This window comes from Eriocheir sinensis, chromosome 38 (genome assembly GCF_024679095.1).
Source record: "Eriocheir sinensis breed Jianghai 21 chromosome 38, ASM2467909v1, whole genome shotgun sequence".
Lineage (NCBI taxonomy): Eukaryota > Metazoa > Arthropoda > Malacostraca > Decapoda > Varunidae > Eriocheir > Eriocheir sinensis.
This window is the reverse complement of record NC_066546.1, coordinates 6,010,763-6,037,994: the sequence shown is the minus strand read 5'-3', so window position 1 is coordinate 6,037,994 and position 27,232 is coordinate 6,010,763. Positions and strand designations below refer to the sequence as shown.

Here is a 27,232-nt window from a genome sequence, read left to right as displayed (position 1 = left end):
TCCAAACCCCATATGCAAGAGTTAACCAGCATCTTCATTCTTTCATCCCTTACACTGGTAAACTCTGAAGCAGTCTTCCTTCGTCTCTATTTCCTCCTGCCTATGACTTGAACTCTTTCCAGAGGAGTGTATCAAGACACCTCTCCACCTGAAACTGACCTCTCTTTTGGCCACTTGCTACTTTTATCTTTGTAGGAATCAGCGGTTGGCTTTTTTTTTTTTTTTTTTTTTTTTCGTGGCTAGATATTCCTCCCTCAAAGACCCAGTTGAGTATATAGTCCTTTGAACTCTCCAGAGTGACTTACATACTTGACTTATAACCAAGCCAAGAATAATAAATGTACTTGATACGCTAACTGCTCAGAAGGTACAAAAAGAAGGAACACAGGAAAAGAAAGAATGCAACAAGAAGCAGAAACTAATGAAGGAGGAAGAACAGCCACACCCAAGAGAAGAAACTGAACAGAAGGAATGCAACAAGAGGCAAAAACTAAAGAAAGAAGAGCAACCCACTCAAAGAGGAGCACAGAAGCAGAGTAACAAGGATAATACAAGAATAATAATGTGCAGGAAGTGTTTTAACCCTTTCATTGCTAAACGCTTGCAGCGAGCGTTAGGCGTATTTGCTGGTGGTGCTAAACGCTCGCTGCGAGCTCCAGCTGCACTCAAATCTCCTGCGTATGAGAGTGTTCCAACAATATTTCTCACAACACAGGATTGCCAATTGAGTGGGTTCTCCACTAAATTTGGTGGAAAATCACGTCAGCCCAGCGTGGAAAATCTACGTATGAGCAACTAGTGGATGTTGTTGACCAATATAGCGACATTTTTGCATAGCTTCACCTATCACATGACTGATATTTTGACCAAATAGTTGTAAATTTTCCATTTAGCAATACTGCCCTGCCAGCACCCCATCATCAAGAGATCTACAGTAGTTGCCTTACGGCTGACCGTCGCGCACGCATAAATGTACGTCTTCACAGGCAACACCCCCTGAACGTGCCTGTACTTTCGCAGGAGAGGCTTACATTACCGAATTGTATTGATCTTGGCCTCCTCTTTCCAATGGTGTTTTTGTTTTTTTAGCCGTGATGAATAGTTTTTGAGATACAGAGGTTAAAAGAGCATCACTTGCTGGTGGTGCTAAAAGCTCGCTGCGAGCGCCAGTTGCACTCACAGCAAAAAACATCCCCTGAACTTGCCTGTACGCTTGCAGGAGAGGCTTACATAACCGAATCTTATAGATCTTTGCCTCCTCTTTCCAATGGTGTTTTTGTTTTGTAGCTGTGATGAATAGTTTTTGAGATACAGCGGTTAAAATAGATCCCCTTCCCCCGCTTGGATGCCCGAGTGCGCCTGAGGGGATAGGCTCATTGCAAGCACTTAGCAAGGAAAGAGTTAAAGGTATGACATTAATATGAATTTTTTTGGTTTCCGCAGAAGTCTACGGACAGTGGGCAGGGAAGCAGTGAGATTGAACCCGAGACCTTATTTGCGCCATCAAACTTCCCCGTCACAAATCGGGAACAGTATATCTTCTACGACTTTGAGATTCCACAGGTGAGTTGAGTTGTAGTGTTTCTATCTCTTTTAATCACTCTCTCTGTTCCTTCCCTAACCTTTTTCTTCCTTCCTATCTTCCTACTTTACTTTCTCATTCTCCTTAATTCTCCCTCTCTTTTGATCCATCTGTCTCTATATCTTTCTTCTTCTTCCTTACTTACCTTACACCTACACTTCACTTAGCACTTTCAAGATAAGGTTCCGTCCCTCCTTCCCTTGTTTTGGAGGTGGATTGCACTTTGTTATAGTCTGTTCAAACCAAGTGTTCCTCTGGTGCACCGCTTCTGATTGGCTGGCCTCTCCCCTCGGCTCTCGCCTTGATTGGCTGGCTTCCTCTCCCAGCCCCCGCGGGGGCTTCGTGGTGCAGTGGTTAGCACACTCGGCTCACAACCGAGAGAGCCCGGGTTCGATTCCTGGGCGGAGTTGAAAAAATTGGGCTGCTTTTCCGATACCCTACGCCCCTGTCCACCCAGCAGTGAATGGGTACCAGGTATTAATCGGGGGATGTGTCCCGTCTCCAGGGATCTGTTCTCTTATATAATTCCTTCCCCCTCCTGTCTCTCTCCGGCATATGACCACAGATGTTGCACCGACTAAACGAAACTTTCCAACTTTTCCCAGCCTACGTGGAGGCAAGTCACTCAAGCATGCTACCTCTTGGTGATAAATGTTTTTATAGTATTTACCTTACTTAGTCACCTCTTTTACAAGATAGACAATTTTACTAAACACCATTGAACACAGCAGTGTTTGTAGATCCAAAATATGCTTGTCACAACTTGTTAACCCTTTCAATATGGTGACGCAGATGTTGGCGTCACAGTATGGAAAGGGTTAAGAGGAAATGGAAGAGGATTAATCGTCTTCTAAACCTATTAATCCTCTTCCATTTCCTCTTAAGAGGTTTAGAAGAGGATTAAGAGATTTAGAAGAGGATTAACCCTTTCCATACAGAGACGCCAACATCGGCGTTACCATACTGAAAGGGTTAAAACCAAAAGTAAAGAAATGATGACGCTTGTAAGTGAAATAACAGGTCTGAAATGTTTACACCACTTTTACATATATCTAATATATGCAGCAAATATTAAGTCAATGCTGACCTAATCAATTTCATTCCATAAAGAAGAGTCTCATGAACATGAAGGAATAACCAGACAATAGATGAAACACGATGTAAGTGATACAGAGATAGATTTACCTAGACATGTCACGTCCTTCAGAGCCATGTGCACACTGGGGGTGTTGGTGCTGGGCGAGTTATGCCCTTCATTTTTTTTTTTTTTTTTTTTTTTTTTTTAACGTTGTTGCCTATTGCGCCGGTAGGCATCTTCCCAGTGGGGCCTGATGGTCGGCCCAAGGCTTCTTCCAGGTGGGGCCTGATGGTCGGCCCAAGGCTTCTTCCAGGTGGGGCCTGATGGTCGGCCCAAGGCTTCTTCCAGGTGGGGCCTGATGGTAGTGTTTATAGTGGCGCCATCTTGCATAGCCTAATGTATATATATGTTACGCTCAATGTGGATAATTACCTAATGTGAACATTAGGCAGAAAATTGCCTATTGTTGACATTAGGCAAGTTATTTGCACAATGTTTACAATAGGCAAATTACCTGCATAATGTTGACTTTAAGCAAGACTCTCAGATTAGGCAATGGTATTTTGCCTGATGTGAATAGAATGAAGAGCTACGATTGCTGAATTGGAGATTCAAAGAATGTTGTTCGAAGCCTTGAATCTATCATTAAGAGTCGCTGTGAACAGGGTAAGCGAGGAGCACATTTCATTTTGTGAGCATGGCCATCAAAAAAGAAACAGAAAAGTTCCAAAGGGCCTGGTAGTGAAACCAATACGCAGTCATCATATCTATTCAAGATGCCAGATCGATCTTATAAATTTTCAAACATTGCCAGATGGAGACTTCAAATACATCATGACATTTGTTAATCACTTTACCAAATTCTACAACAAAAGAGCAGAAGAGGTTGCAGCGAATCTTCTAGACATATTTTTGACATTTGGAGCACCTGCTATTTTGCAGTCAGACAACGGACGGGAGTTTGTTAATGCCATCATCGCTGAGCTTGCAGTGCTGTGGCCACAGCTAAAGCTGGTGACTGTCATCCTCAAAGCCAGGCGGTGTCATCCAGGACAAACTGACCATTTGGATGAAGGAAAATAGCAGCAGGAAGTGGTCAGTAGGCCTCAAGTTTGTTCAGTGGCAAGTTAATATCAGCCGTCATGAAACAACTGGCCACAGCCCATTCAAAGTTACGTTTGGACAAGATCCGCAGGTTGGATTAGAATCATCTATCCTGCCAAGTACAGCTCTTCGTGAGATATTTACCGAGGAAGACCTTGAGGCATTTCTGGAGTCAAAAGAACCTGAAAATGCTGACACTGAACTTCCTACAGAGGCAGAAGCAGAGGCAGGGGCAGAGGCAGAAGCAGAGGCGGAGGCACAGGCAGAAGTAGGGGCAGAGGCACAGGCAAAGACAGAAACAGTAGTTTCAACTTTCCAAAAGATCCGTGCTTTGGCTGATCAAGGACAATCTAAGGCAGCAGCACGGATGACAAGACGTGGCAAACAGCTGCTTAGACCATTGTCCATCGGTCAGTGTGCTACGCTGAGGGTACCGGATGTGGATCGTGGTCCAACAGATCCCAGAAATCTGTTAGTAGTCGTCATCAAGGAACAAGATGGGCTATACACTGTTGGTTGCCGGGAGGGAACTCTAGGACCAAAATTTACAGCTGCAGACCTGAGTGCAATCGAACAGCCTCTGATAAAAGCGGAAGAGGTTCCTGATGTCTGCCTATCAATTAGAACAGCAACAGCAATAGCCACTGGCGGGCAAGGATATATAAAGTGTCAGTGTACAACTCATTGCACATCAGGACGATGCAGTTGTCTAAGATAAAATCTTAAATGTAACTCGCGATGTCACCCGGGGAGATCAAGCAAAAATTACTAAGTCGCCTTCACTCAACCTTGAGATATCCTTCATTGACTTTTATCTTTTTTATTGATCATTCATTGAATTTATTTGTTTATTGTATTAAATTGCAATTCTTGAAACTGTCTCTTTATCGACCGTAATATGTGCTAACGTAAGTCTCTAACAATATGCACAATGTTAACATTACGCAAATTTTGTTAAAGCAATTCACATTGGGTACAATTGAGCTGCATAATGTGAACATCGGGCAGTTTTTTGCCTAATATTGACAATTTGTAGACATTAAGCAAATAGCTTGCCTAATGTCAACATATATATATATATATATATATATATATATATATATATATATATATATATATATATATATATATATATATATATATATATATATATATATATATATATATATATATATATATATATATATATATATATATATATATATATATATGTATGGGTTGGCGGTGGGTGAACAGATAGCAAGACGGCCCCGCGTTCAGGAGGATGCGAGTTCAATCCCTGACCGGTGCCACCTAGCTGGGATTTTTCAGCCACCGCCGAGTGGCTTAAAACTACCCACACGCTGTCCAGAAGACCACCTATCAACTTGGACTCTAGATTCTAGGATTAAAGATGAGCTCCGGGAGGGCAGCATGAGCCAATGCAAGATGGCTCCACTATAAACACTCGCCTGCGCCAGAACGGGCTGGGCCGACCATCAGGACCCACCGGGAAGAAGCCTTGGACCGACCATCAGGATCCACTGGGAAGAAGCCTACCGGCGCAATAGGCAAAAAAAAAAATAAATAAATAAATAAAAATAAAAAAAAAGTAAAAATATACAACAAGCACACTCTTACCAAACCAAAGCTTACTTGCTGACCTCAGTTCTCTTGTTTTTCATTCCTCACATGGTTTTTAAAATTTCCAGTCATTCTTTTACTTATCAACAACCTGCAGAAACTATATGATGAAGCAAGCAAGTGGTCATGTCGTGCACACAGAGTTACATGTATGTAAGTCTGTGGTCATGCAGGGGCTTCGTGGTGCAGTGGTTAGCACACTTGGCTCACAACTGAGAGAGCTCGGGTTCGATTCCCAGGTGGAGTGGAAAAATATGGGCGGCTTTTCTGATACCCTACGCCCCTTTCCACCCAGCAGTAAATGGGTACCAGGTATTAATCGGCGGTTGTGTCCCGTCTCCTGGGATCTGTTCCCTTCTCTTATAATTCCTTCCCCTTCTGTCTCTCTCTGGCATACGACCACAGATGTTGCGCCAACTAAACAAAACTTTCCAACTTTTCTGTGGTCATGCACAACACCGCTCCGAAGGATGCGATATGTCTAGATAAATCATTCCATGTTTCGCTTACATCACGTTTTATCTGTAGTCTGATTATATCATCATGTTCATGACTCTTCTTTATGGAATGAAATGGATTAGGTCAGCATCGACTCAATATTTGCTGCATATGTTTCACTCCCTGCAGAAGTGAGGTAAGCAACTTGCATGAGAAAACGAGAAGATTGCGATTGAAGTTGGGTGTTTCTGCACTTTTCCTAGGCATAGGTGTGAAAAAATTGACCATAATACCAAAATGTCTTCGAATTTTAGTCTGAAAAGTTGCCCCAGAATGCCTCATGAATAGTTGGTCGATGCGAGGCAACTGATATCTCAAGATTGACTCCCATGTCGCTTACATTGCTTCAGCAGGGAGCAACACATATATCAGTTATATGTATAAGTGGTATAAACATTTCAGACCCAATATTTCACTTTTACTCATCATTATTTCTTTATTTTTGGTTTTACCGAGTTGTGACAAACATGTTTTGAATCTGCAATCACTGCTGTGTTTAATGGAGTTAAGTAAAATGAATTGTCTATCTTGTATAAGAGGTGAGCTAAGGTAAGTATTATAAACATTTATCACCAAGAGCTAGCATGCTTGAGTGACTCGCCTGCACGAGGACTGGGAGAGGAAGCCAACCAATCAGGGCGAGAGCCGAGGGGGGAGGCCAGCCAGTCAGGAGCGGCGTAACAAATGGTGCCTAGGCACCAGAGGAACATTTGGTTTGAACAGACTATAGTATGCCACTGATCGGGGAAGTAGACACCTTTGGCTTGCTTAGAGTTGTATACCACATGTACCAGTTGCTTCTTTTTGTTTAACATTCTTATTTTCCCACATGGGTTTGGATGGGGTATGAGTCTCCCACCCTTGACGATTGTATACTCTCCTCCCTGATATTCATCCTCCTCAGCTCTTCCACACACTGTCTCCAGGTTTTCTTTGATTTTCCAGCTATGAGAAAAAATATGCCTTTTCTGAATGAGAGTCGGTGGAGAGTGGCAATTACGGGAACAAGACCAGCATGTGAAAGCATTAATGGAGCCTTTCAAAACAGTAGAGTGGGATGTTAATGATGTTTTGTCTTGCCTCTCAGATGTTGGTTGGAAGGCTCATTGGTCGCAAAGGAGCTTTCATCAACAAAATCAAGGCAGCAACAGAGGCAACTGTCATTGTTCATCCCCACAAGAACAGAAAGTTGAAGCTGTGTTCTGTTGAAGGTGAGTTTCAGAGAGAGAGAAATACAGACAGACAGACTTTGAAGGTTGAAGATTAACAGAATGGCAGTCATGGAAGTGTAATGGTGTGAGGAGTGTTGGTTTATTTATATCATGCAACTATTTGGGTCTTGTTTGGTTTTGTGAAAGGCAGTTGCTCATAAAGAAAAACTCATACTATTGACAGTAGGACTTATTTTATGTTCTGTTGTATACAGTTACAAGGCAGAAGGCATGGGCATAAGTAAAGTCTATCTATATATCCTTAGCTCTTGTCACTCATCTCTTCTGTTGTCTCATCTTTCTCTCACATCTTGTCTCTCTTTCCTTTTCTAACAATGCCCAAGAATATAAACCTCCTGAATCTGCAAATGACACTGCTGCGGTCTGTGTGCCCCCTCAAGGTACCAAGCAGCAGGTGAACGCGGCACTGGAGCTCATCCGTGAGCACTTCCCGGAGAGCCAGTACCCAGACATCACACTGCAGCAGGTGTCCACGCAGCATCAGATTCCACCAGCGATGCAGCCCACACTCAACGCACCCAGTATGCAGGTGTGTGTTGCTGTTTGTGATCTCATACTGTGTGTGTGTATCAAGGAGGGTCCAAGTAGGTGTGGCATGGGCAGAGAAACACATGCACTGAGTTGAAGCAAACCGGGTGAGTGTGCTCCCTGTTGAATGACCCCATTGATTGATTGATTGATTATGTAGTTCAGGAATTAAAGTCATTGCATCTCTCTCCACAGATTGAACTCACAGCCGGGGTGGTGGTGGAGGTGCGAGTGAGTACAGTGGTAAGTGGTGGCGAGTTGTGGGTACAGCAGCCCTTGCATCCCTCCTACTCTGCCCTCCACCGCCTCCACACTTGCATGAACCTCAACTATGGGGATGGCTCCAATACACCACCCCTCCCTAACCCCATCAGTGGTAAGTGATTGGGCAGTGTGTGGGGGTTAACATTGATGTATGTGATCAATATGACTGGGCCCTGTCTTTAATAGTGTTGCATTCCTCATATTATAAGGGTTGGCAACTCTTGAAATAAGAATATTTTGTTTTATTGTTTTATGTAATGTATATTTCACTTCAGGATGTTTTATTTGCCCATCTAGGTAAACCTTACTTGCTTGTGCTTTTTTTTCATTATTTTATTTATTTATTTATTTATTTATTTTTTTTTTTTATTTATTTAATTTTTTTATTTATTTATTTATTTATTTATTTATTTATTTTATTTATTTATTTATTTTTTTTTTTTTTTGTGTGTGTGTGTGTGTGTGTGTGTGTATGGAAGAGGGTTCTTTTACATCACCATTTCAACAGCATCCATCTCCAACAGATGGCACAGTGTGTGTGGCCCACATCAAGGATCACTGGATGCGCTGTCAGGTGCTCAGCTCCCTCAACGGCGTGTCCCTCGTACTGCCACTGGACGTGGGCGGCACCATCTCCCTCCCCTCCTCCTCCCTCAGACAGATACGCTATGACTACATGACGCTGCCATTCCAGGCCACCCAGTGCTTTCTCTATGGCTTGCAGCCCATTGAAGGTGGGTGGCATGTGTACTTAAAGAACTGGCACTTTATTATTACTGTTACTTGTAATATTGTTTTCAACCCTTAATCCCTAAAGGGCCGGCCTGGGTGGTCATCTACAACATCCACAGGACCGGCACCTCAGCACCAAACACCGAAAATAGCCTATATTCACACACTTGATTCTGCTGAACTACAATGCAATAACAAATTACTTTGTCGTCATAGTCATCATCAACTCTTCTTCTTTTTAATTATTGCATGAAAACGTTTCTATGTGCTGTGGTTTTGGAGAAATATTGAGTTGAAGAGGAGAGACTTTTGGAGTTAGCGAGGCTCTTGCCCGCTCTGTGTTCGTTTCGCTTGTGTGGCCTTGACTAGTGCGTAATGAAAACGGATGCCCCCATGCTCTAATTCTTATATAGAGTCAATACTCTAAGCTTTCTCTATGTAACACAGTCTTGTGATGTGTGGTTTGGGAGTCATTGTAGCATACTCTTCTCATTCTCGTGTTGCTCTGCTGGGCTCGGCAGGGTCTGGCAGGAAATCGGACGCGTCAGAATCCGTGTCAGTACGCCTGTCCATCGTGAGAGCGGGCAAGATTCTGAAGCAGTAGCCTAAACATATCTCTGGCAGTGTTGCCAACGAATGGTCATCGAAAATTACCGAAAAGTAAATAAATTTAGCGCGAAAAAAGCAAAGCGGCTATAACCGCCCCCGGCCCTTCCGTGGAAAAGCGGCTATAGCCGCCTCCAGCCCTTTAGGGGTTAAACAACGGAATTGTTTTCATAGAATTTTCTTGAAACAATAAAAAAACAGCTGCTATTTGTTTGTGTATTCATATCGTATGAAGCATGTTAACACGCAGGTGAAATCCAAAAATCCATATTATGATTCATTGTGTAATATTTATGCTAGAGGTTGGAAACATAGACATGGTAGAGCTGCTGGCACGAAATATTACTCTGGGTGGACGAACGCACTGCGGTCAGCAGGGTGGTGGCAAATTGCCATTTTCTTCATACTTTCTCTTTCCACTTAATGCCTGAAGGTCAACAATGTAAATTGTTTTTATTCTGAAATAATTTGGACAACATACTGTCCAGTCCTTTCCTCCTAACTCATCACAGTTTTCCTGTATTTTCACAAAAATTGCTTGGTGGAGCTTCCATGGCAACTCAGTTAGGACTAATGATTTTGTCACATCCATTAGGGTAAGATACTCTAGGGCAGCCTCCAAAATTTGAGCCAAACATTCAAAATAGTGGCATGCAACAGCCTGATTAAATAAACGATGGTCTTACCGAGGTGTGTTTGATTAAATAGACAATGGCCATCATTTAAGAATTAAAAGTTTGTTTGATGGGTTAAGTACTATAGTCTGTTCAAACCAACTGTTCTTTTGGCGCCCAAGCAGCATTTGTAACACCGCCATTTTACAAAGGCTTTTTACCCTTACATTTAACCCTTTCATTGCTAAGGGCTCGCAACGAGACTATCCCCTCAGGCGCACTCGGGCACCCCATCGGGGAAGGGGATCTCTTTTAACCGCTGTATCTCAAAAACTATTCATCACAGTTACAAAACAAAAACACCATTGGAAAGAGGAGGCCAAGATCTATAAGATTCAGTTATGTAAGCCTCTCCTGTGAACAAACGGGCACGTTCTTTTTTTTTTTTTTTTTTTTTTTTTTTTTTTTTGCTGTGAGTGCGACTGGCGTTCGCAGCGAGCTTTTAGCACCACCAGCAAGTGACGCTAGTGCTCGCTCTTTTGACCACTGTATCTCAAAAACTATTCATCACAGCAGATTTGAGTGCGGCTGGAGGTCGCAGCGAGCGTTTAGTGCCACCAGCAAATACACCTAACGCCCGCTGCAAGCATTTTGCAATGAAAGGTTTAAGTATATGGCAGGGTGGGCATTTGAAAAGATCCTGCAAACACTTGAGAACAGTCGGGCATCAAAGAGCCTATGCCTATAGTGCCAGTAGGCTTGCTTGAGGGGCCTGGATAGTATTCGGCCCCAGCCTGTCATGGCGCAGGCAAGTGTTTATAGTGGCGCCATCTTCTCTTGGCTCATGCTGCCCCCCAGAACTCCTTCTTGATTCACTAGGACGGTTTCCTCTATAGTCCAAGTTGATGGGTGGTCTTCAGAACAGCATGTGGGTAGTTTTAAGCCACTCGGCGGTGACTGAAAAATCCGAGGTGGTAGCGTGGGGATTCGAACACGCGTCGTCCATCACGGGGTGAATGTGGGCCCAGCACGCTACCACTCAGCCACCACCTACCCTACACTTCTAATGATTAGAGTGTAATTAAGTTGACAAATAATTAGTGAAACCAACAAACAAATTGAAATAATGAGTTCATAGCACCTATAGTATGTATCACACAGTATAGTAAAATAATTGGATCACAAAATACATACATCTACATATGATAATCAAACAACACTATTATCAAACACACAATGTAAGTAGCGCAGTCAAGTTAATACAATAAATGAAGGGCTATGGTAACCTCTCCTGCTCTGGTTCAGGTGACACGTGGAGTGACACCGCAACTTCCGTGATGGAGGAGCTGGTCCGTGGCACGATTCTCTCCGCAGTAGTGGTGTCCTACACGGAGGATTGCGTTCCACTTGTCAACCTGTACCGACGAGACCAGAACCATGTGAGTGTTGTGCATGATCAAGGCCTCAAGGATGTTTATTTATTTATTTTTTTGTTTATGTATTGATTTTATGCTTGTTCTTGTGCTGTCAATGATAGAGAGCCAGCTCACAATAGGTACCAGAGTCTTCAAACTAATGCTAATTATGAACTTAACATTTCTGCCCGGAATCGTGCCAAATCTATTCTCCGACTAACCAAAAACTTTCATTAATAGAAAATGCCAAAACCATGCTTTCTCTAACTCTTCCCATGACTTCTGGCATCTAGCCAAAAACATTTCCTCCAACTTCACTTCTTCATCTTTCCCTCCACTCCTCAGTCCTGACGGCAACACTGCCGTCTCTTCTATCTCTAAGGCTGAACTCTTCTCTCAAACTTTTTCTAAAAACTCCACTCTGGATGATTCTGGGCATATTCCTCCTACTCATCCCCCCTCTGACTCCTTTATGCCTGTTATAAAGATTCTTCAAAATGATGTTTTCTGTGCCCTCTCTGGCCTCAATCCTCAGAAGGCTTATGGACCTGATGGAGTGCCTCCTATTGTCCTTAAAAACTGTGCCTCCATGCTGTCACCCTGCCTGGTCAAACTCTTTCGCCTCTGCCTGTCAACATCTACCTTTCCTTCCTGCTGGAAGTATGCCTTCATACAGCCTGTGCCAAAGAAGGGTGACCGTTCCAATCCCTCAAACTACCGTCCTTTAGCTTTACTTTCTTGTCTATCTAAAGCTTTTAAATCAATCCTTAACTGGAAGATCCAAAAGCACCTTTCCACTTCTGACCTATCTGATCGCCAGTATGGGTTCCGCAAGGGGCGTTCTAATGGTGATCTCCTAGCCTTCTTAACTGACTCTTGGTCATCCTCTCTTAGCCGTTTCGGTGAAAACTTTGCTATTGCGCTGGACATATCAAAAGCTTTTGATAGGGTCTGGCACAAATCTTTGCGTTCCAAACTACCCTCCTATGATTTCTATCCTTCTCTCTGTACCTTTATCTCCAGTTTCCTTTCTGACCATTCTATTTCTGCTGTGGTAGACAGTCACTGTTCTTCCCCTAAACCTATTACCAGTGGTGTCCCACAGGGTTCTGTCCTATCTCCCACTCTCTTAACGACTCAAGGCTGGAGGCGGCAGAACGCTTAGCCTCAGACCTTACTATTATTTCCGATTGGGGCAAGAGGAACCTGGTGTCCTTCAACGCCTCAAAAACACAGTTTCTCCACCTATCCACTCGACACAATCTTCCAAACAACTATCCCCTATTCTTTGACAACACCCAGCTATCACCTTCCTCAACACTAAACATCCTCGGTCTATCCTTAACTCAAAATCTCAACTGGAAACTTTATATCTCATCTCTTACTAAATCAGCTTCCTCGAGGCTGGGCGTCTGTACCGTCTCCGCCAGTTCCTCTCCCCCGCACAGTTGCTGTCCATATACAGGGGCCTTGTCCGCCCTCATATGGAGTATGCATCTCGTGTGTGTGGGGGGGCTCCACTCACACAGCTCTTCTGGACAGAGTGGAGGCTAAGGCTCTTCGTCTCATCAGCTCTCCTCCTCCTACTGATAGTCTTCTACCTCTTAAATTCCGCCGCGATGTTGCCTCTCTTTCTATCTTCTATCGATATTTCCACGCTGACTGCTCTTCTGAACTTACTAACTACATGCCTCCCCCCCTCCTGCGGCCCCACTGCACACGACTTTCTACTCTTCCTCATCCCTATACTGTCCAAACCCCTTATGCAAGAGTTAACCAGCATCTTCACTCTTTCATCCCTCACGCTGGTAAACTCTGGAATAATCTTCCTTCATCTGTATTTCCTCCTGCCTACAACTTGAACTCTTTCAAGAGGAGGGTATCAGGACATCTCTCCTCCCGAATTTGACCTTGCTTTTGGACACCTCTTTTGTTTCTTTTTTAGGAGCAGCGAGTAGCGGGCTTTTTTTTTATTATTGTTTTCTTTTTTCGTGTGCCCTTGAGCTGCCTCCTTTGTTGTAAAAAAAGACAAGGACTTTTTACAGCACATTAAGAAAAGAGGCCACAAAAGCACTGCCACTAAAAGAGGGCAGGAGTTCAAAGTGGATGTTCCGATATGGTTGGAGAGGTGTCTTTTGCTACTCCTTTACCACCATTTATAGGTTTAGGGGTAGAAGGGACGGTAGGGACCATCTACCCCAGTGGAAATAGATCGCCCAGAAAGGAAATGGGAGATGGAAGTACAGGGATAGGAGGGTGGTTCATAAATCAAAGCATGCTGTGGTGATTTCAGCTGTGGATGTCTCAAATTATTACTGTTCCTAGGATTACAATGGCTTGTAGGTTAGGTAATTATAAGAGACAAGACAAACACTCATGTTTTAGTATTGATGGAGTCTTCTATGTTAGTCTGTCCTGTTTAGTTTGTCTTTGTCTATGAGTGTATATATACACGTACCTATAGCTAATAGCATGTGTTTTTTTACAGTTTGTACTCCTAAATGAGAAGTTGGTTGAGTTGGATCATGCTCAATGGATTTCTCCACAACCATGCAGTTGAAAACTTTAAAAAAAAATATTGAAAATCCCATAACCTTGTGACCTATGAGAGAGACTTCTCAACAGTACTGTAAGTACAGAAAGTTCTGCTCTCGGATGAAAACACTTGATAATGTTCTGATGTGATTTCTTTGGCATACGGTATCATTTTCATGAATCATTAATTTATATGCAAATCATCTAAAGTACATTGCAGCCAACTTCCTCTCTGCCACATGTAAAATTGCAATGAGACAGACAATACTTAACTTCATCAGATCTGTAAATAGTGTAAAGAAGCTAACACTAAGATTTTGTATGGATTGCTACTAGGCAACAAATTTTCTTCTCGGAATTCTTTTCTAAGAATTTGATAGTTTTAATTATAAATTGTGGCTGTGATGGTATATTGCTTTTATTTTTAAGGCTGCTTTTGTGCATTTAAATTTTATGCCAATAGATAGTTTGTTTAGCTGTTGCCTTCCCCTCTAAGTTTTATGAGGAAAACCTGTGAGGTAGCTGTAGAAAGATAGCCAAGTTTCACAATTTGGTGTAGTGCATAACATAAGAAGTAAGAGGACAGGACAAAGCTTTGCTGCTAGAGAACCTTTGGAGTAAGTCATGAAGGTTCTTAGTAGAGTAATATTTTAGTGTAGCGTTTGGTCCGATGGTGAATGAAAGTTTTCTATTACTGCATGTTCAAGAAAGTAAAGTTCAAGATTGTGAAGTTATTACAAGGGTATACAGGTACTTTGCTGTTGACCAGAGCCATAGAAAAGAGTAGTTTGGCCAACGTGATCACAGGTGCCATGTTGCTACCTAAAGCCCTCTGCAAAATTCAAACTGATGCTGATAATTAGTTTTTTTGTGCTCTAATATTGTCAGGATCTTTTAAGTTCAGTACTAGCTCAGTTTATAAGTGTTTTGATTTATGAGCACAAAAAATTCACCAAAAATGCCTTGGTTTAAGAACGGTGACTTGGTGTAAGAGCATCCTGTTTGTACGAGTCAAAGATGTGAGTGTGGGTTCCCTTTATTCGCCGCAAGCGGAAAACAACTGGAAAGAGGTGTCAGTCCATGTTGTACACTCTCAGAGGTAGCACCTGTGCATATTTACATTTGTGCTGTAGTGTGCAATCTTTATTTTCAGCAATACAGTGTGTGTTCATTTTGGTTTATGAGTTTTTTTGGTTTGTGAGCAAAATTCCAAAATGAATTAAGCTCATAAACTGAGGTATGACTGTACCTGGAGCACAGAAGAGAAAGAACAATATTTTATCAGCGTCACATTGAATTATTCGTGGCTCTTTTGGTTACAACATGGCTCCTGTGATCAAGTTGGCCAAACTCTCCTATTCTATGCCTCTGCTGTTGACCATAGAGTGAATACGACTCCTATTTACTATATAAACTTGTTCCATTGTGGGAGGATAAAACACATGCTCCATGGTTTGGTAGTAGATTGCTTTGTGATAGGCTTTCAAACTATTTCTCACTATTAGAACAATATTAGGTAGAAAGAAAGTGTCAGATATTTTAAGTTCAATAAAGGATTGATGTTTCTTTATATTCCTTTCAAAGAAAGGTCATCAGTTTCTCTCAATGGTTAGGGCACTATATTGTGACAGTGTCTTTTATACATCAAAATTTATTTTAATCATGTTGCAGACAGTATAACAAAAGTTTTTTTTATTTTATTTTAATGCTCAGATTTTAGTTTTGCTGTTTTCAGACATTATAGAATTCAATCAGCTTTTTGTGGTTCTGTTTTCTTCCATTTGCATCTTTCCACTCCTACGGTAGTCAGGAAGGAACCAACATGGTTGCATTACATTATATCAAGGAGAAAGGATGCCAATAATCATATTGTCCATAACTATTATGATGTTTTTGGCTGAATTGTAATGAAAGGCCCCCTAGCCCTTTGTTTTGTTTAGGGGATGGCTGGGGAAGTGCAGAACCAGCACCCGCCAGGAACCAGGCTTGGGATTAACCTTTTGAGGGCTCTGCGTGTGGGTCCCTGGAACATCCTTAGCCTCTCGGAGGATCATCGACTACCCTTTGTATCAAATGAACTCAGAAGGTTGAGGGTGGATATAGTGGGACTCTGAGATGAGGAAGCCTGGGAGTAGCGAGATCAGTAGTGGGGGTCACACCTACTACTGGCCTGGCATGAGCAATGGTGCCCATCTTAGGGGGTAGCTATATGCATCTCTAGCCAACTGCAGCCATTTGTGGTTGAGGTTACTCTGCTCGATGAATTTATAATGCAAGTGAGGCTGAAGCACACACTGGGCTTCATATCTCATGCTGCACTGTACACTCCTACCAAGATGTGTGAAACTGAAGAGATGTTATATGTCAAATTGGAATGACTTTGCATCAAAGCAGCGATTACTCGTTGAGACTGATTCAACATAAATTATCTGCATAGTCTGTCAACACCAACTCTGGCTATACTGGCATGTGGCACGCTATACAGAAGCTGACCCTGCTCGTTGGGTTGTTTCTGTAAGAACCCTGAGTGGAGAAGGCCAAGAGGACGCCCACCGAATTCGCAGCTTGAGCAAGTCGATAGATCCTGACGGGAGGTACTTGGGATGGGAAGGGGGCCTGCATGGAGATTTGCCCGGAGGAACCCCAGGTTTGGCAAGGCGATGAGCCCCCATTGATTGATTGAAATAACCTCTGTAAATTCAGGTAACTAGTAATGACACCCCAAACTTGTATTATGGTGTTGGGTCTTGCTTCAGTTATATGTTTTGCACATTTCAAACCACTATGTGCATGCATATTTTTCCCTGGACAATTAACATTACTGATAGTGTGTACAAAAGGACATGGGAGTTGGTGGTGCAGCCATGCTGGGCATAAAATGTACTCCAAGTAAATTTTCATGTGGTTGTGTGTGTGTGTGTGTGTGTGTGTGTGTGTGTGTGTGTGTGTGTGTGTGTTCCTCATTGCATAAGAGAATGTCCCCTTGATCTTCTGTCTTTTTTGGTTGTTTGATGATGAAGAGAATGACTAGCTGTTGAAAAAATTTAGTTTACTCAGCAAGTAGAATATAATATTTAATTTTGTCTAGGAATTTGATGAGAAGATAGTCATATATCCTAAAGTTTTCTTCTAATTTGACTAATTCAGGCTGTACCTCATGTTTTGTAAATAGCTGCATGGTGTTCACTCAGCTTTTGGTTTAACAAATGATTTTGAAGTGTTTCATGCTATCATTCTAACATTAATTAGGTGCATCATTTTAACAAGAGAAACTGCCATGTTATGTTTCTGGCTGTAAATTTGTACATATAGATAACTATTTTTGTATGATGCCAGATGACACCTTTGTATGATGGTTCCCAAGCACCGTAGTGGTGTCATGAAACATCCCAAGATCTTGAGACATCCCATCCTGAATACATACATGACTTTCAACGCGGTACTGTGTCTTTTGTCGACTGCTTGTCAGGATCTGTCCCACCCAAGTTTATTTATATTATTATGAAAGCAAATGATGACGTATGTATGTATATGACTAGGATATCAACAATCACTCCTTCTTCTTGTGACCTGTTCTGCTTTGCATCGCTTTTTAGGTCCTCCTTGGTACTGTTTTACACTTAGATGCTTCACTTAATTACTCTGTGATAGTAAAGATTGGGTTCCGTGATGCGAAATTAAGGATGGGATGTCTTACGATATGGGATGACACCATCATGCTTGTTGTGTTGAAGCCTGTGAATGTTCCAAGGTACGTTAAACATTTACTGTCTTAGTAGGTCTTCAGAGCACAATCTGTTTGGCAACAAGGATGTCCTGGAGTGTTCATTTAACAGTGATGTGGCCACAGTAATGTCTTAGTGGTGTCAGCTAATGATACTTTGCTGCTGATTAGCAGTGATATAACAATTAGTTTTGTAGTTGCTGTAGTGAACCAGTGAAGTGAGTGTAAATTCTGGGAATAGAAGGTGAAGATTTGGCAGCAAACTGTGAGGCAGCCCTACTCAACCTTACACTTCAGAATATTAAGGCTAAGGTAATAAAAGTACTGTAAGATATAGACTTCCCCTATTGAAACTGGTGCATGCACTATTGACTCAAAAATACCATAAAAATCATGCAATTTTAAGTAAATAGAAGTATGTACTGTAACACTGCAGGATGCCTTAGTAGTAGAATGCTAATACAGGCTACCTCCACTTTACAAAATGGTTACACTCCTGAAAAATATTTGCTTAGCAAAGTTTCATTGTGACTGCATTATAATATGAGGTAAATGGAGTTTTGGTTCAGGACCCTTTTTCATTGTTCAATCTGAAATATTATTTGTATTTTGTTATATCACAAACTTTAATTTATATGCACAATTTAACATTCAAGTGGCCAATAAAATCAAAAGTAACATCGACGGCTGTTCTAATACAGGCTAACACTTTTTTGGCGGGAGTGATCAGCAGTGGCAGACTTAGTTGTAGTCTTGTTGTGAAGGTTGTAGTCTTGTTGTGAGGGTCTCCTTGCTTTCTAAAGCCAGCTGTTAGCAAATGGAGTTGTCAAATGCTGACCTTCCTTCAACTTGCTTGGTTATCATTCTACAAACACAAGATCTCAGCAGTGACCAGGGTGGTAGAGACTGGAGACTAGCATGTGTCTGTGCATCTGGTGATTGAGCCAAGCTGAAGAAGACTTCATCTTGTTCATTGCAGGGTCATGAGCTCAGGTGGTTCTTTTAACCTGCAGACTGAATTTTCCCATCTTAACCCTCTTGCGCACCTGTTTCAATGAGTTTTCTTTTCCACGCTCATTTCAAACATCGGGTCTCTTGCCAGTCGAGGCAGTTTTTTAGTGCACTGAAAATTTTTGTTTCTCAGCTACTTTCTTCCCTCAAACCTGCATTTATCATTATCCATAATATATCAATGGCTTCCTTATTTGTTTTAGTTTTTCATGAATCAATAAAGAAATAATAATAGTAATTTTTCTACTTAGGTCATGTTCCCACCTCCATAACTAAAAACTTTGTGTGTCAGCTTTTCAATGTAGATGTATTTATAATAGCAGAATTTTATCAGGATTCTTATGGTTCCTTCAAATCTCCAATCGGACAATTAGCACCATAAAATATTTACGGAAAAGTAAAAATATTGAAAGAGTCCATCTTTCATTTGCTTACATAATTCATTGAAAAAAAGCCGTCTTTCATTTGCTTGTGTAATTCACAAAATATAATACGCTACTGCCTGTAAAGAGAAAAGAATACAAATTACACCCAATCAATTCACTGTACTGCACTATATAACAGTATTATTACTGTTATGCTGTAGGCAGCATGGGCGTGCGCAAGCCCACAGCAGTGAGATGTGCAGATTGACTGTTGAGAGTGACCAGAAACTGTCTTTGTTTTCTCAACCGCGCTCAAATCTGTGCACGCGGAGTGTTGCCAATTAGTTCATTTCGGAGAGGGTGAGGAAACTTACCCTCAAACAAAAAATGATGCGATTGGAGTGAATATAACTATTTAAAAGTAATATTTGGGTTCAAATTTTACACGCCATTGGCGTTGGTGAGACGGTTAATAGCCTGCGCAGATTTGAAATTTGATTCAATGGGGACAGGCCATGGTGTCAACTTATATTATATCTTTTCACTGCTCTCATGCCTCCTTAATATGTCATATTTCACAAAATGAATGTGCATGCAGCAGTGAGGTACTGTACTATTTTGAATGATAATCTGATGAGAGGCACTTTCCTTCATTAAACACTACATCTCAGTGTCATGAAACGTGATAAATTCATCTTGTCCAGGAAGGGGTAAATAAATTCTGACTGGAGACAGAACCCACTCTCAGGCAGATGGGAAGGCAGCACTTGATCATTTACCTAAGGAGGTGCCTGAGACCATGCTCAGTTTAAATGGAATGAAAATATTGAAGCGATTTTTAGCACTACTAAGTTGAGTGAATGGAAGTAAACTTCAATCTTTACCGCAAGCTTTAATTGTGTACATAAAGTGGGGATCACCTTTATAATTTTGTCTTAGTCTTTATTCAAACATGATGTTTATTGTCCTTGTACTATTCTTTGAGTAAATAATGCATGCGCTATGACAAACCTGTGTCTAGCAAAGTACAGTGTGAATCCATGTTCTCATAAACAAGAACAGTACAATAACCCCTTGAAGCTAAAACATTGGTGTTGGCACATTACATCTGGGGTGACAATTTGCATGCTATAAAACATATGCGGACGGTAAAGGAACACTGTATGTGGTGATGCTGATAAAATTCAGAGAAGAATCAAGGCTGGTTGCTTTCTGATTTGCTTTACCTGCAAGATGCTTTTCCTCAGTTTTTAGTCTTTTTTTTTTCTGTGTGTGTGTGCTTATAAAATGCAACTATACCTATTATTATTATTATTATTTTTACTGGGACATTTTTTATATGTTGGGGAAAGGAGATGGAAGGAAGCATGGGTGTATTAAGGTCCCAACTAGTCTCACTCAAGGCTTCACAAACACTGCTCCTCCCACCCTAACGAGCCCCCCAACGACGACGCAGTGGGGAGTTAGGCTAATGCAGCTATCTTAGCAAAACCAGTTAGCTCCATTGTATAACATTGCATGACTAATGAATCAACTGAATGCAGGGATGAGGTGAGGACAGCAGTGGGGTAGGAGGAACACTGCTCTGTCCATAGCAGCAAGATATTTGGTCAATATTTTCTTTAATTTTCTAATGTAAAATTTCAACTTATGACCTGCCTGTCGGAACCAAACCCATTGTAACTAAGGAGTGTCCACATTTCTCTGTGTTAGAGCTGAAGGTAACACTTTACAGTCAAATGAATGGTTGTTCCTGATAATAAACTTATGATTCTTCGTCAGATTATTCAAAGAATACTTCACCCCAGTATTCGAATACAAAGGGTGCTGACCTGGCTGGCCTATGAGCTGCAAGCGGGGCATCCCATGTGACTTGTATATAGCGGAAAGACACCTGAGGCACCCCAGTTCCCCTGAAACCTAGGGTGGAGCTGGTTGGGACCTTAATACACCTGTGCTTCCTTCCACCTCCTTTCCCCATCATTTTTATCATTATTCCCTATTGAAAATTTTGTTCAATTGCCTCAGAATTAGATTTGTAAAATCTCGCCACAAATCAGAATTTTTGTAAAATGCAAATGGATTACTTCATTCATGAAATGTTTAACTTTTGAATCTTGTCATCATATGTTTATAAAATGCTCATGAAACACAATCAAGCCTTTACCATTATTCCTTATGGGATTATTCAGATTAAAATGAAAATCAGTTATGCAACCTCCGGGAACCTAAGTTCACTTCCGTTAGGTGTACGTTGATTTATATAGAACTCATTATTCAGAAAAGCTGGAACAGCTTGTATAAATTACAGAAATTCTTTAACCTACTTATATCCTGCTGTGGTTGTTTGAAGTACAATATTTTATCTTCATAACTTGTATATAAGTATTTTGATATTAAAACTGACCTGTAACATAGGCCTCCCTGCTACTGAAGTTTCCCTCTTAAAGGAAGAGCGGCATCACAGAATTCTTGTCTTGTGCCACCTTTCCCGGTATTGTTGCCAAGGGTGTCTGTGCAGTCACCCAAACCTGTTGGTAAAGGTTAATATTGAATTACATTATAATGGTAAGGTAATAAAAATTACTGATGAAGGATTTGCAATCGTGTGTATCTTTCCGAGGTGGGTATTTGGTGCTTGTGTTTAGCAGCTATTGTGTATTATTACTTTTACAATCTCAGGTGATACCAGCCAGATTCTCTTATCCAGGTTCTCAGGGAGCAATGTGTGTGTGTGTACCCTACTCCCATAACTACAGGTTCAATCTTGACCCACAGCACTTACACTGATTACCTCAGTGAAGAATCCCCCTAACCCGGTAACATTAAACTTTGTAGGACTACAATTTGGGCTATAATATCACAGGTTGTATCCCTCCCCCATGCTGGGAAGGAACCTTTGGCCAAAATACAGCACCTTCCTCGATGACTAACACAGAAATTATGTAATAGACTACATTAGGATTTACATCAGTGGTTGTAGTGGCCTAAGGGTAGGCATTAATACATATTACACTTCTGTGAGAAAATTAACATAGCAGTTGAGTTACTGAGAGTGGCAGGCATTGTGGCTACTTACTGCTGAACCAGCAGCTCCCAATATCTTCAGCAAATTATATGAGAGCTCTCAGCGTGAGATCAATGAATAGAAGATTTTAACATTAGTCATTCCGTCTGGATATTATAATGATTGCTGCCAGCTTCATTGGAAGGTGCTGTGTTCGGGTTACCGGTTCCTGCTATTGGATGGTAAAAATCATATTACACAGCTATGGGATTAGTTAGCAATTTCATTACTTTTACATAAAATGACTTATTAATATGTGGCAAATGTTACTCATACTAAATAGAAAAGATGTAACTGATTGAGTCTCTTATTCAGGGTTGATAAATGGATAATCTTTTGATTTGCGTTATATCTAAGTTTAGCTGTACATGGAGGAAAAGCATGCTTCAGTACAGAGCACACACAGATTTGACCATAAACATTGCCTGTCTTAGGATGCATGAAGTGTTTGAGGAATCCACACCATCCAGATAATTTTGATTATGTTGCCTTGATCCTTCTATCTATACCATGGACAGCAATTCAGATCAGACATCACCACACCCTGTCCCAATGAAACTTTTCCCATGGGGGTAGATATGGGAAGTCTCCAATTTTTCCTGTTCTGGTGTTCTGCCTCCACACATTCAGTCCCTTGCCTGATGATTCAAGTCTCCAGTACTCATCCCCTCTCTTGATTCATTTAACAGTGGTTTTCCCATGATACTGTTTCTTTCAAATCCTATTCTCATAAACTTCACAAAATTATCCTCACATTCTTACCATGCTTCACTGTAAAAATGATTCAACCACCTCACTGTCCACTCCCATTACTCTTACACCTATACCAAAACACTTCATTACTTCCTCAATCCCTTTCTTTATACACAACATGCAATGAGCTTTATATTAGCTCATTTCCACTGCACATATTCGTGATTGCTGAGCTACATTCCATGCCCATGTTTCTGATGCACATGACGGAGCTGGGATGATAATGCTATTTCTTATACCATTCTTTACTCCATGCTCACACTTCTTTCCTTCAAAATTCTTTCCAGTGTATCTATTGCCTGCCTACCTCTCATTCCTCTCTCTCGCTTCTTCCTTCAATATGTATCGTACAATGTCAATAAAATTTACTAATCCTCATGAGAAAGTGTAATTGCTTTTCACAAGTTCAATGGTGCCTATGTATGGCTTATTCTGTTTTGTGTACACTTTAGTAAACATTAAAAATAGTATACATTTATTTATTCATGGCTTCTGTATTAATTACCTGGCAGCACTACCTTGAATTATGGAAATTCGTTCATATGTATATCATTTTTTACCCCACTGCAGGTACTTTTTTTTTTCATTAACATGTTTGCCAAGGGTCTTTACAAATTTCAGTATAGTGATGAGACTATGCAAGCTGATGTGATTTCCAAGTGCTTGATGTGTAAAAAGTCTGGGCTGAATGGAGTCCAGTAAGTTGTGGTTGTAAGTCACACTTGTTCTTTATTATGTTTCTTATGTAAACTGTGCAGCCTGAATTAGAGTAGGCAAAAATTTAGTTGGAATGTAAGATGTCCAGTATTTTTTATGAGAAAAAATAAATGTTAAAAAAGGTTCATGCTTTCAGTTACCTAAATCATCATACTTATAGCCTACCACTGAAGGGTTATTAAAGGCTTAGGAAATAAAACTTATCCAAGAAGTTATTAGTAACACTATCCCTGACTCCTGACGATAACTTATCCCAGACACTGGTATGCAAAATTAAGAAAATTCAGTTGCAATGTATACTTCAGATTAATCCCTTGCATCAAAGTGTGAGGCAGTCAGTTAAAAATGTGTCGTAATTAAGGATCTGTATGAGAATTTCAGTAGGGGTGAAAGAGCGATATAAGGGATGAAACATGACAATTGAGAATGAATGGGCATATCTGTGTCAAGAGGGTGTATATGAGGGAAAAGGTATCAGGAGATCGAGCGGCCACAAAACTGCTGGACAAAAAAATTGGATACCGAAATATACGTATAACTTAAAATCCTTGGGCTACCCCTCGGATGATGACACATGACTATCTATCTATCTGTTACATAAACAAGCTTCCCCAATGATCGAGGCTTTTCCCAACTTATTTTTTTAGCACTATTGTCCCCTACCATTGTATCTTTTTAGTTTCCTGGTGCTACTTCCACATGTATCCTTAGTTGTATAATCACACTCTGTACTGCCTGGGGGTTGGGATGGCATGCTCCTCCCTTCTCCTGTGTTGTTTTACTTGCAACAATAAACTATCAATCATCAATCCCAACTGGTGATTCATCGCTGGAGGGAAGTTAAACATAACTCCACTGCAGTGATATGAATGTTGTACACGTTTCTTGTATTACTGCATATCCCATTCTCTTGCCTGGGGGTTATTTGAGATATGGCATGTTAATTCCTCCCTTCTCCTTGGTTGTATACTTTTGTAACAATAAGGAAGGGGAGGAGGGAGAGATCGAAGGGGGTCACTATAACAACTTAACAAGTACGGGAAGAAGGCAAAGTGTGGCAACCGAAGTGTTCTCCATGACTCACGCCTGACGCGGCAGGCGTGGCCGTGGCAGACTGGCAGTGTGCTTCCTGCAGGCGTGTATATAGTGGCTACGATATTTGTTCCCTGATAACAGCCCAGGCGCCAAGGCCTAACGTCTAGTCCCCTTGATTGTACCCTAGACCGAGTCCTCTGTAGGGTCATGGGAGGTCAAGAAGGGAGAGGTGGGGCTGTGCATGGTGGTGATATCAGTGTGCGTGACTGGACGAGGAAGACAAACAAGGAAAAAAATGACACGTGGTTTCACAAGAAAATTGAGACATTCAAAGAGGCCAATTAAGATGACTTTCAAAGAGGCCAACAAGACTTTCTAATTAAGAGGCCAAGGCAATATATTTATATAATCGTTTTTTTTTTGGGGGGGGTTAACGAAGTGTATTAATTTTCAAAGTTTAACGGTATGTAATTAAAGGTAAAAAGATTTAAACGGAAACAGCCGACAATTGACCTCTAAAAACCGCAAATTATTCCGATTTCATGGGCTACAATTAAGTTAATGGCTATATATAATGAGTATGTGGTTAACTATAAGTTCTCGAAGAATATAAAAGACACCTGCCAGATATATAATCATGATGAATTATAATGCAGCGCTCGACTACACAACGCAGAACAATTTATATTAAAACTATAGTGGGGGCTTTTTTCGATGAATCGCAAAACCGGTCGAGGGTCAATACGTGTAGAGTACGCGACGTAAATTAAGTCCCCCCCCACCCCTTGCTCCTGCCGCCGCCTACCTTAAATTAATCCTTATATATTTTTTTCTGAGCTCAGAGTGGTAACCAAGGAGACTATAGGCAGTCCTACTCGATGGCAATATGATATATGGATCATGGATGGAAAGGGACTGTTCTGCCGACTTGTTACTTGTTTGGGTGCTGTGTCTTGTTGTTGTCTTCTTGTTTCGTGATTGTCTTGTTGCTGTCTCGTCTCTGTTGTCTTAAATAATTGTGTGCTTGAGGGTAAACAAATTTAAGGTCATGGAGTATCAGCTGACTTGTAGTTTGGGTGCTGTCTTGTTATTGTTTTATGATTGTCTTGTTGCTGTCTCTTCTGTTGTCTTATTGTGATTAAAGAAACTGTTAACTGATGCTTGAGGGGAAACACAAGGTCATTGACTTGTTGTTGTCTTGTTATTGTTTTATGATTGTCTTGTGGTTGAAGAAACTGTGAACTGGAAGATGATAGTTGAAGGCCTATGCTTGGTGAGGGAAATGACGTCACGAGAGGAGCCAGATTCAAGGTCAGGCAGGATCAGCTGACTCTTGTTGCTGTGTGTGTTGTGCCTCCAGTCTACACCCAAACAAGGCACTGTCACCTCTGTTCTAGTATAGGCGGGGAGGGTCAGGGGCCTAGGAGGCACACCTTCACAATAAGACAGCATGCACATGAACAATTATAATGTACGGCCATGATTCTGTCCCTTACACGTGATGCTAATCTTTCCGCTAAAGCAATTAAGTCACCGCTGAATTCCTCTGTGCCGGCTGCTTGGTGAACGGGATTTACATTACCGAGTGTTCAGGGGGAAGGTTGTCAGTGGTGCATGGCAAGATGCATGTTATATGTGTGTATAGGTATGATTCACTTTACAGTGCTCTCTCTCATTTCAGAGCTCTCTCTCTCCTGCATGCTGTCCTGTTATGGCAATAATGATGATTTTACATAGACGTAGAGACATAGGGTCTTATTTTAAAACATTTCGTCGCCCAAGTTCACATATTTGACAAGGCTTTCGTAGGAGCTGTAGGTCTTTCCAGGATAGTTTTATGACCCTGGTGGTAGTTTGACCCTTCTTCTGTGCCATGAACCTTGAAAAACACTCAATGAAAAACAGATTGATCCCCTCTTTGACCTTTAGAAATAGCTGATGTGAGAAGCGATGGTGTCTTAAAATACGGCCCATAGACCCTTTGCAGTGACATAGCTAACATTCTATCCCGTATACTACCTACACTATGTACAGCCTGGGGGAAGGGATGGCATGCTCCTCCCTTCTCCTTTGTGGTGAAAATCAACAATAAACATATCAGTCAATCAGCTAGGTATTTATCAATGTGGGGGGAGGGGGAAGCACTGATGAATATGAGGGGGATTAGGCAAATGGAGCTCAGGAGCATTCTGATGCCACATGGAAGGTTACTGGGACATATTCTGAAATCAGATCAGAGATGGGTATGAGGGCATGGCCAGTGGAGGGGTACATGCCCCCCTAGTCACTAGTGTCCACACCCTGTTGAAATGCCAGAATTTGCTCTTTACTACACTTCCACACGATCACAGCATGTAACGAAACATACGAGAAATTTATCCAGATGAGGAAAGGTTTTGCCAGCGCCGGGGATCGAACCCGCGACCAGCGAGACGGGAGAGCCACTCCTTGACCAGTCGGCCAAAGAGGTACCCCCTCACAGAGGGAGTTATGGGAGGCTCGCCCATCAGGCTTAGTCGCCGCACTACATGGCTCCCCATTCCTATGTAGATTAATTTCTGTGTGTTGAGTTCCCATTTTCTATGAACATCGGAGAGCATGAGCCATCACTCTACCTGTTACCCACTTGGGGTGACACAACAGAATCACAGGAGAGGATGCCACCACCTTGCCACCAGTGAATCGCCAGAATTTTGCTCCAACACGACCACCACGTGTAACGAAACACACAAGAAATTAATCCAGACAA

The 27,232-nt window shown here is 41.5% G+C and overlaps 3 protein-coding genes across 7 annotated transcripts in view; 2 read left to right on the top strand and 1 right to left on the bottom strand.

Moving 5' to 3' along the window:
• LOC127008577 (neurofilament heavy polypeptide-like) overlaps nt 1–23,571 on the top strand; it is a 48,745-nt gene extending 25,174 nt beyond the window's left edge. For all 3 annotated transcript variants that reach the window (XM_050880781.1, XM_050880778.1, XM_050880780.1), the window contains exons 3-9: nt 1,444–1,563; nt 6,973–7,096; nt 7,498–7,646; nt 7,841–8,021; nt 8,434–8,643; nt 11,167–11,300; nt 13,765–23,571. In XM_050880781.1, the coding sequence (XP_050736738.1) occupies nt 1,444–1,563; nt 6,973–7,096; nt 7,498–7,646; nt 7,841–8,021; nt 8,434–8,643; nt 11,167–11,300; nt 13,765–13,836 (990 nt within the window). In that variant the 3' untranslated portion in view covers nt 13,837–23,571. The remainder of the gene's footprint in view (nt 1–1,443; nt 1,564–6,972; nt 7,097–7,497; nt 7,647–7,840; nt 8,022–8,433; nt 8,644–11,166; nt 11,301–13,764) is intronic.
• Nucleotides 10,295–27,232, bottom strand: part of LOC127008582 (uncharacterized) — a 93,222-nt gene continuing 76,284 nt past the window's right edge. Inside the window, exons 1-3 of one of the 2 annotated variants that reach the window (XR_007761194.1) lie at nt 24,112–24,457; nt 21,319–21,442; nt 10,295–11,276 (exon numbers count right to left, since the gene is read on the bottom strand). Coding sequence is in view for 1 of the 2 variants with exons in the window: in XM_050880794.1 (XP_050736751.1) it covers nt 21,339–21,442 (104 nt within the window). In the remaining variant the exon portion in view is untranslated. Of the gene's footprint in view, nt 11,277–21,318; nt 21,443–24,111; nt 24,458–27,232 lie in introns of those variants that run through there. The other variant, XM_050880794.1, reaches the window with a different exon arrangement.
• LOC127008578 (uncharacterized) overlaps nt 24,591–27,232 on the top strand; it is a 52,888-nt gene continuing 50,246 nt past the window's right edge. For both annotated transcript variants that reach the window (XM_050880783.1, XM_050880782.1), the window contains exon 1: nt 24,591–24,946. The gene's annotated coding sequence lies outside the window, so the exon portion shown is untranslated. The remainder of the gene's footprint in view (nt 24,947–27,232) is intronic.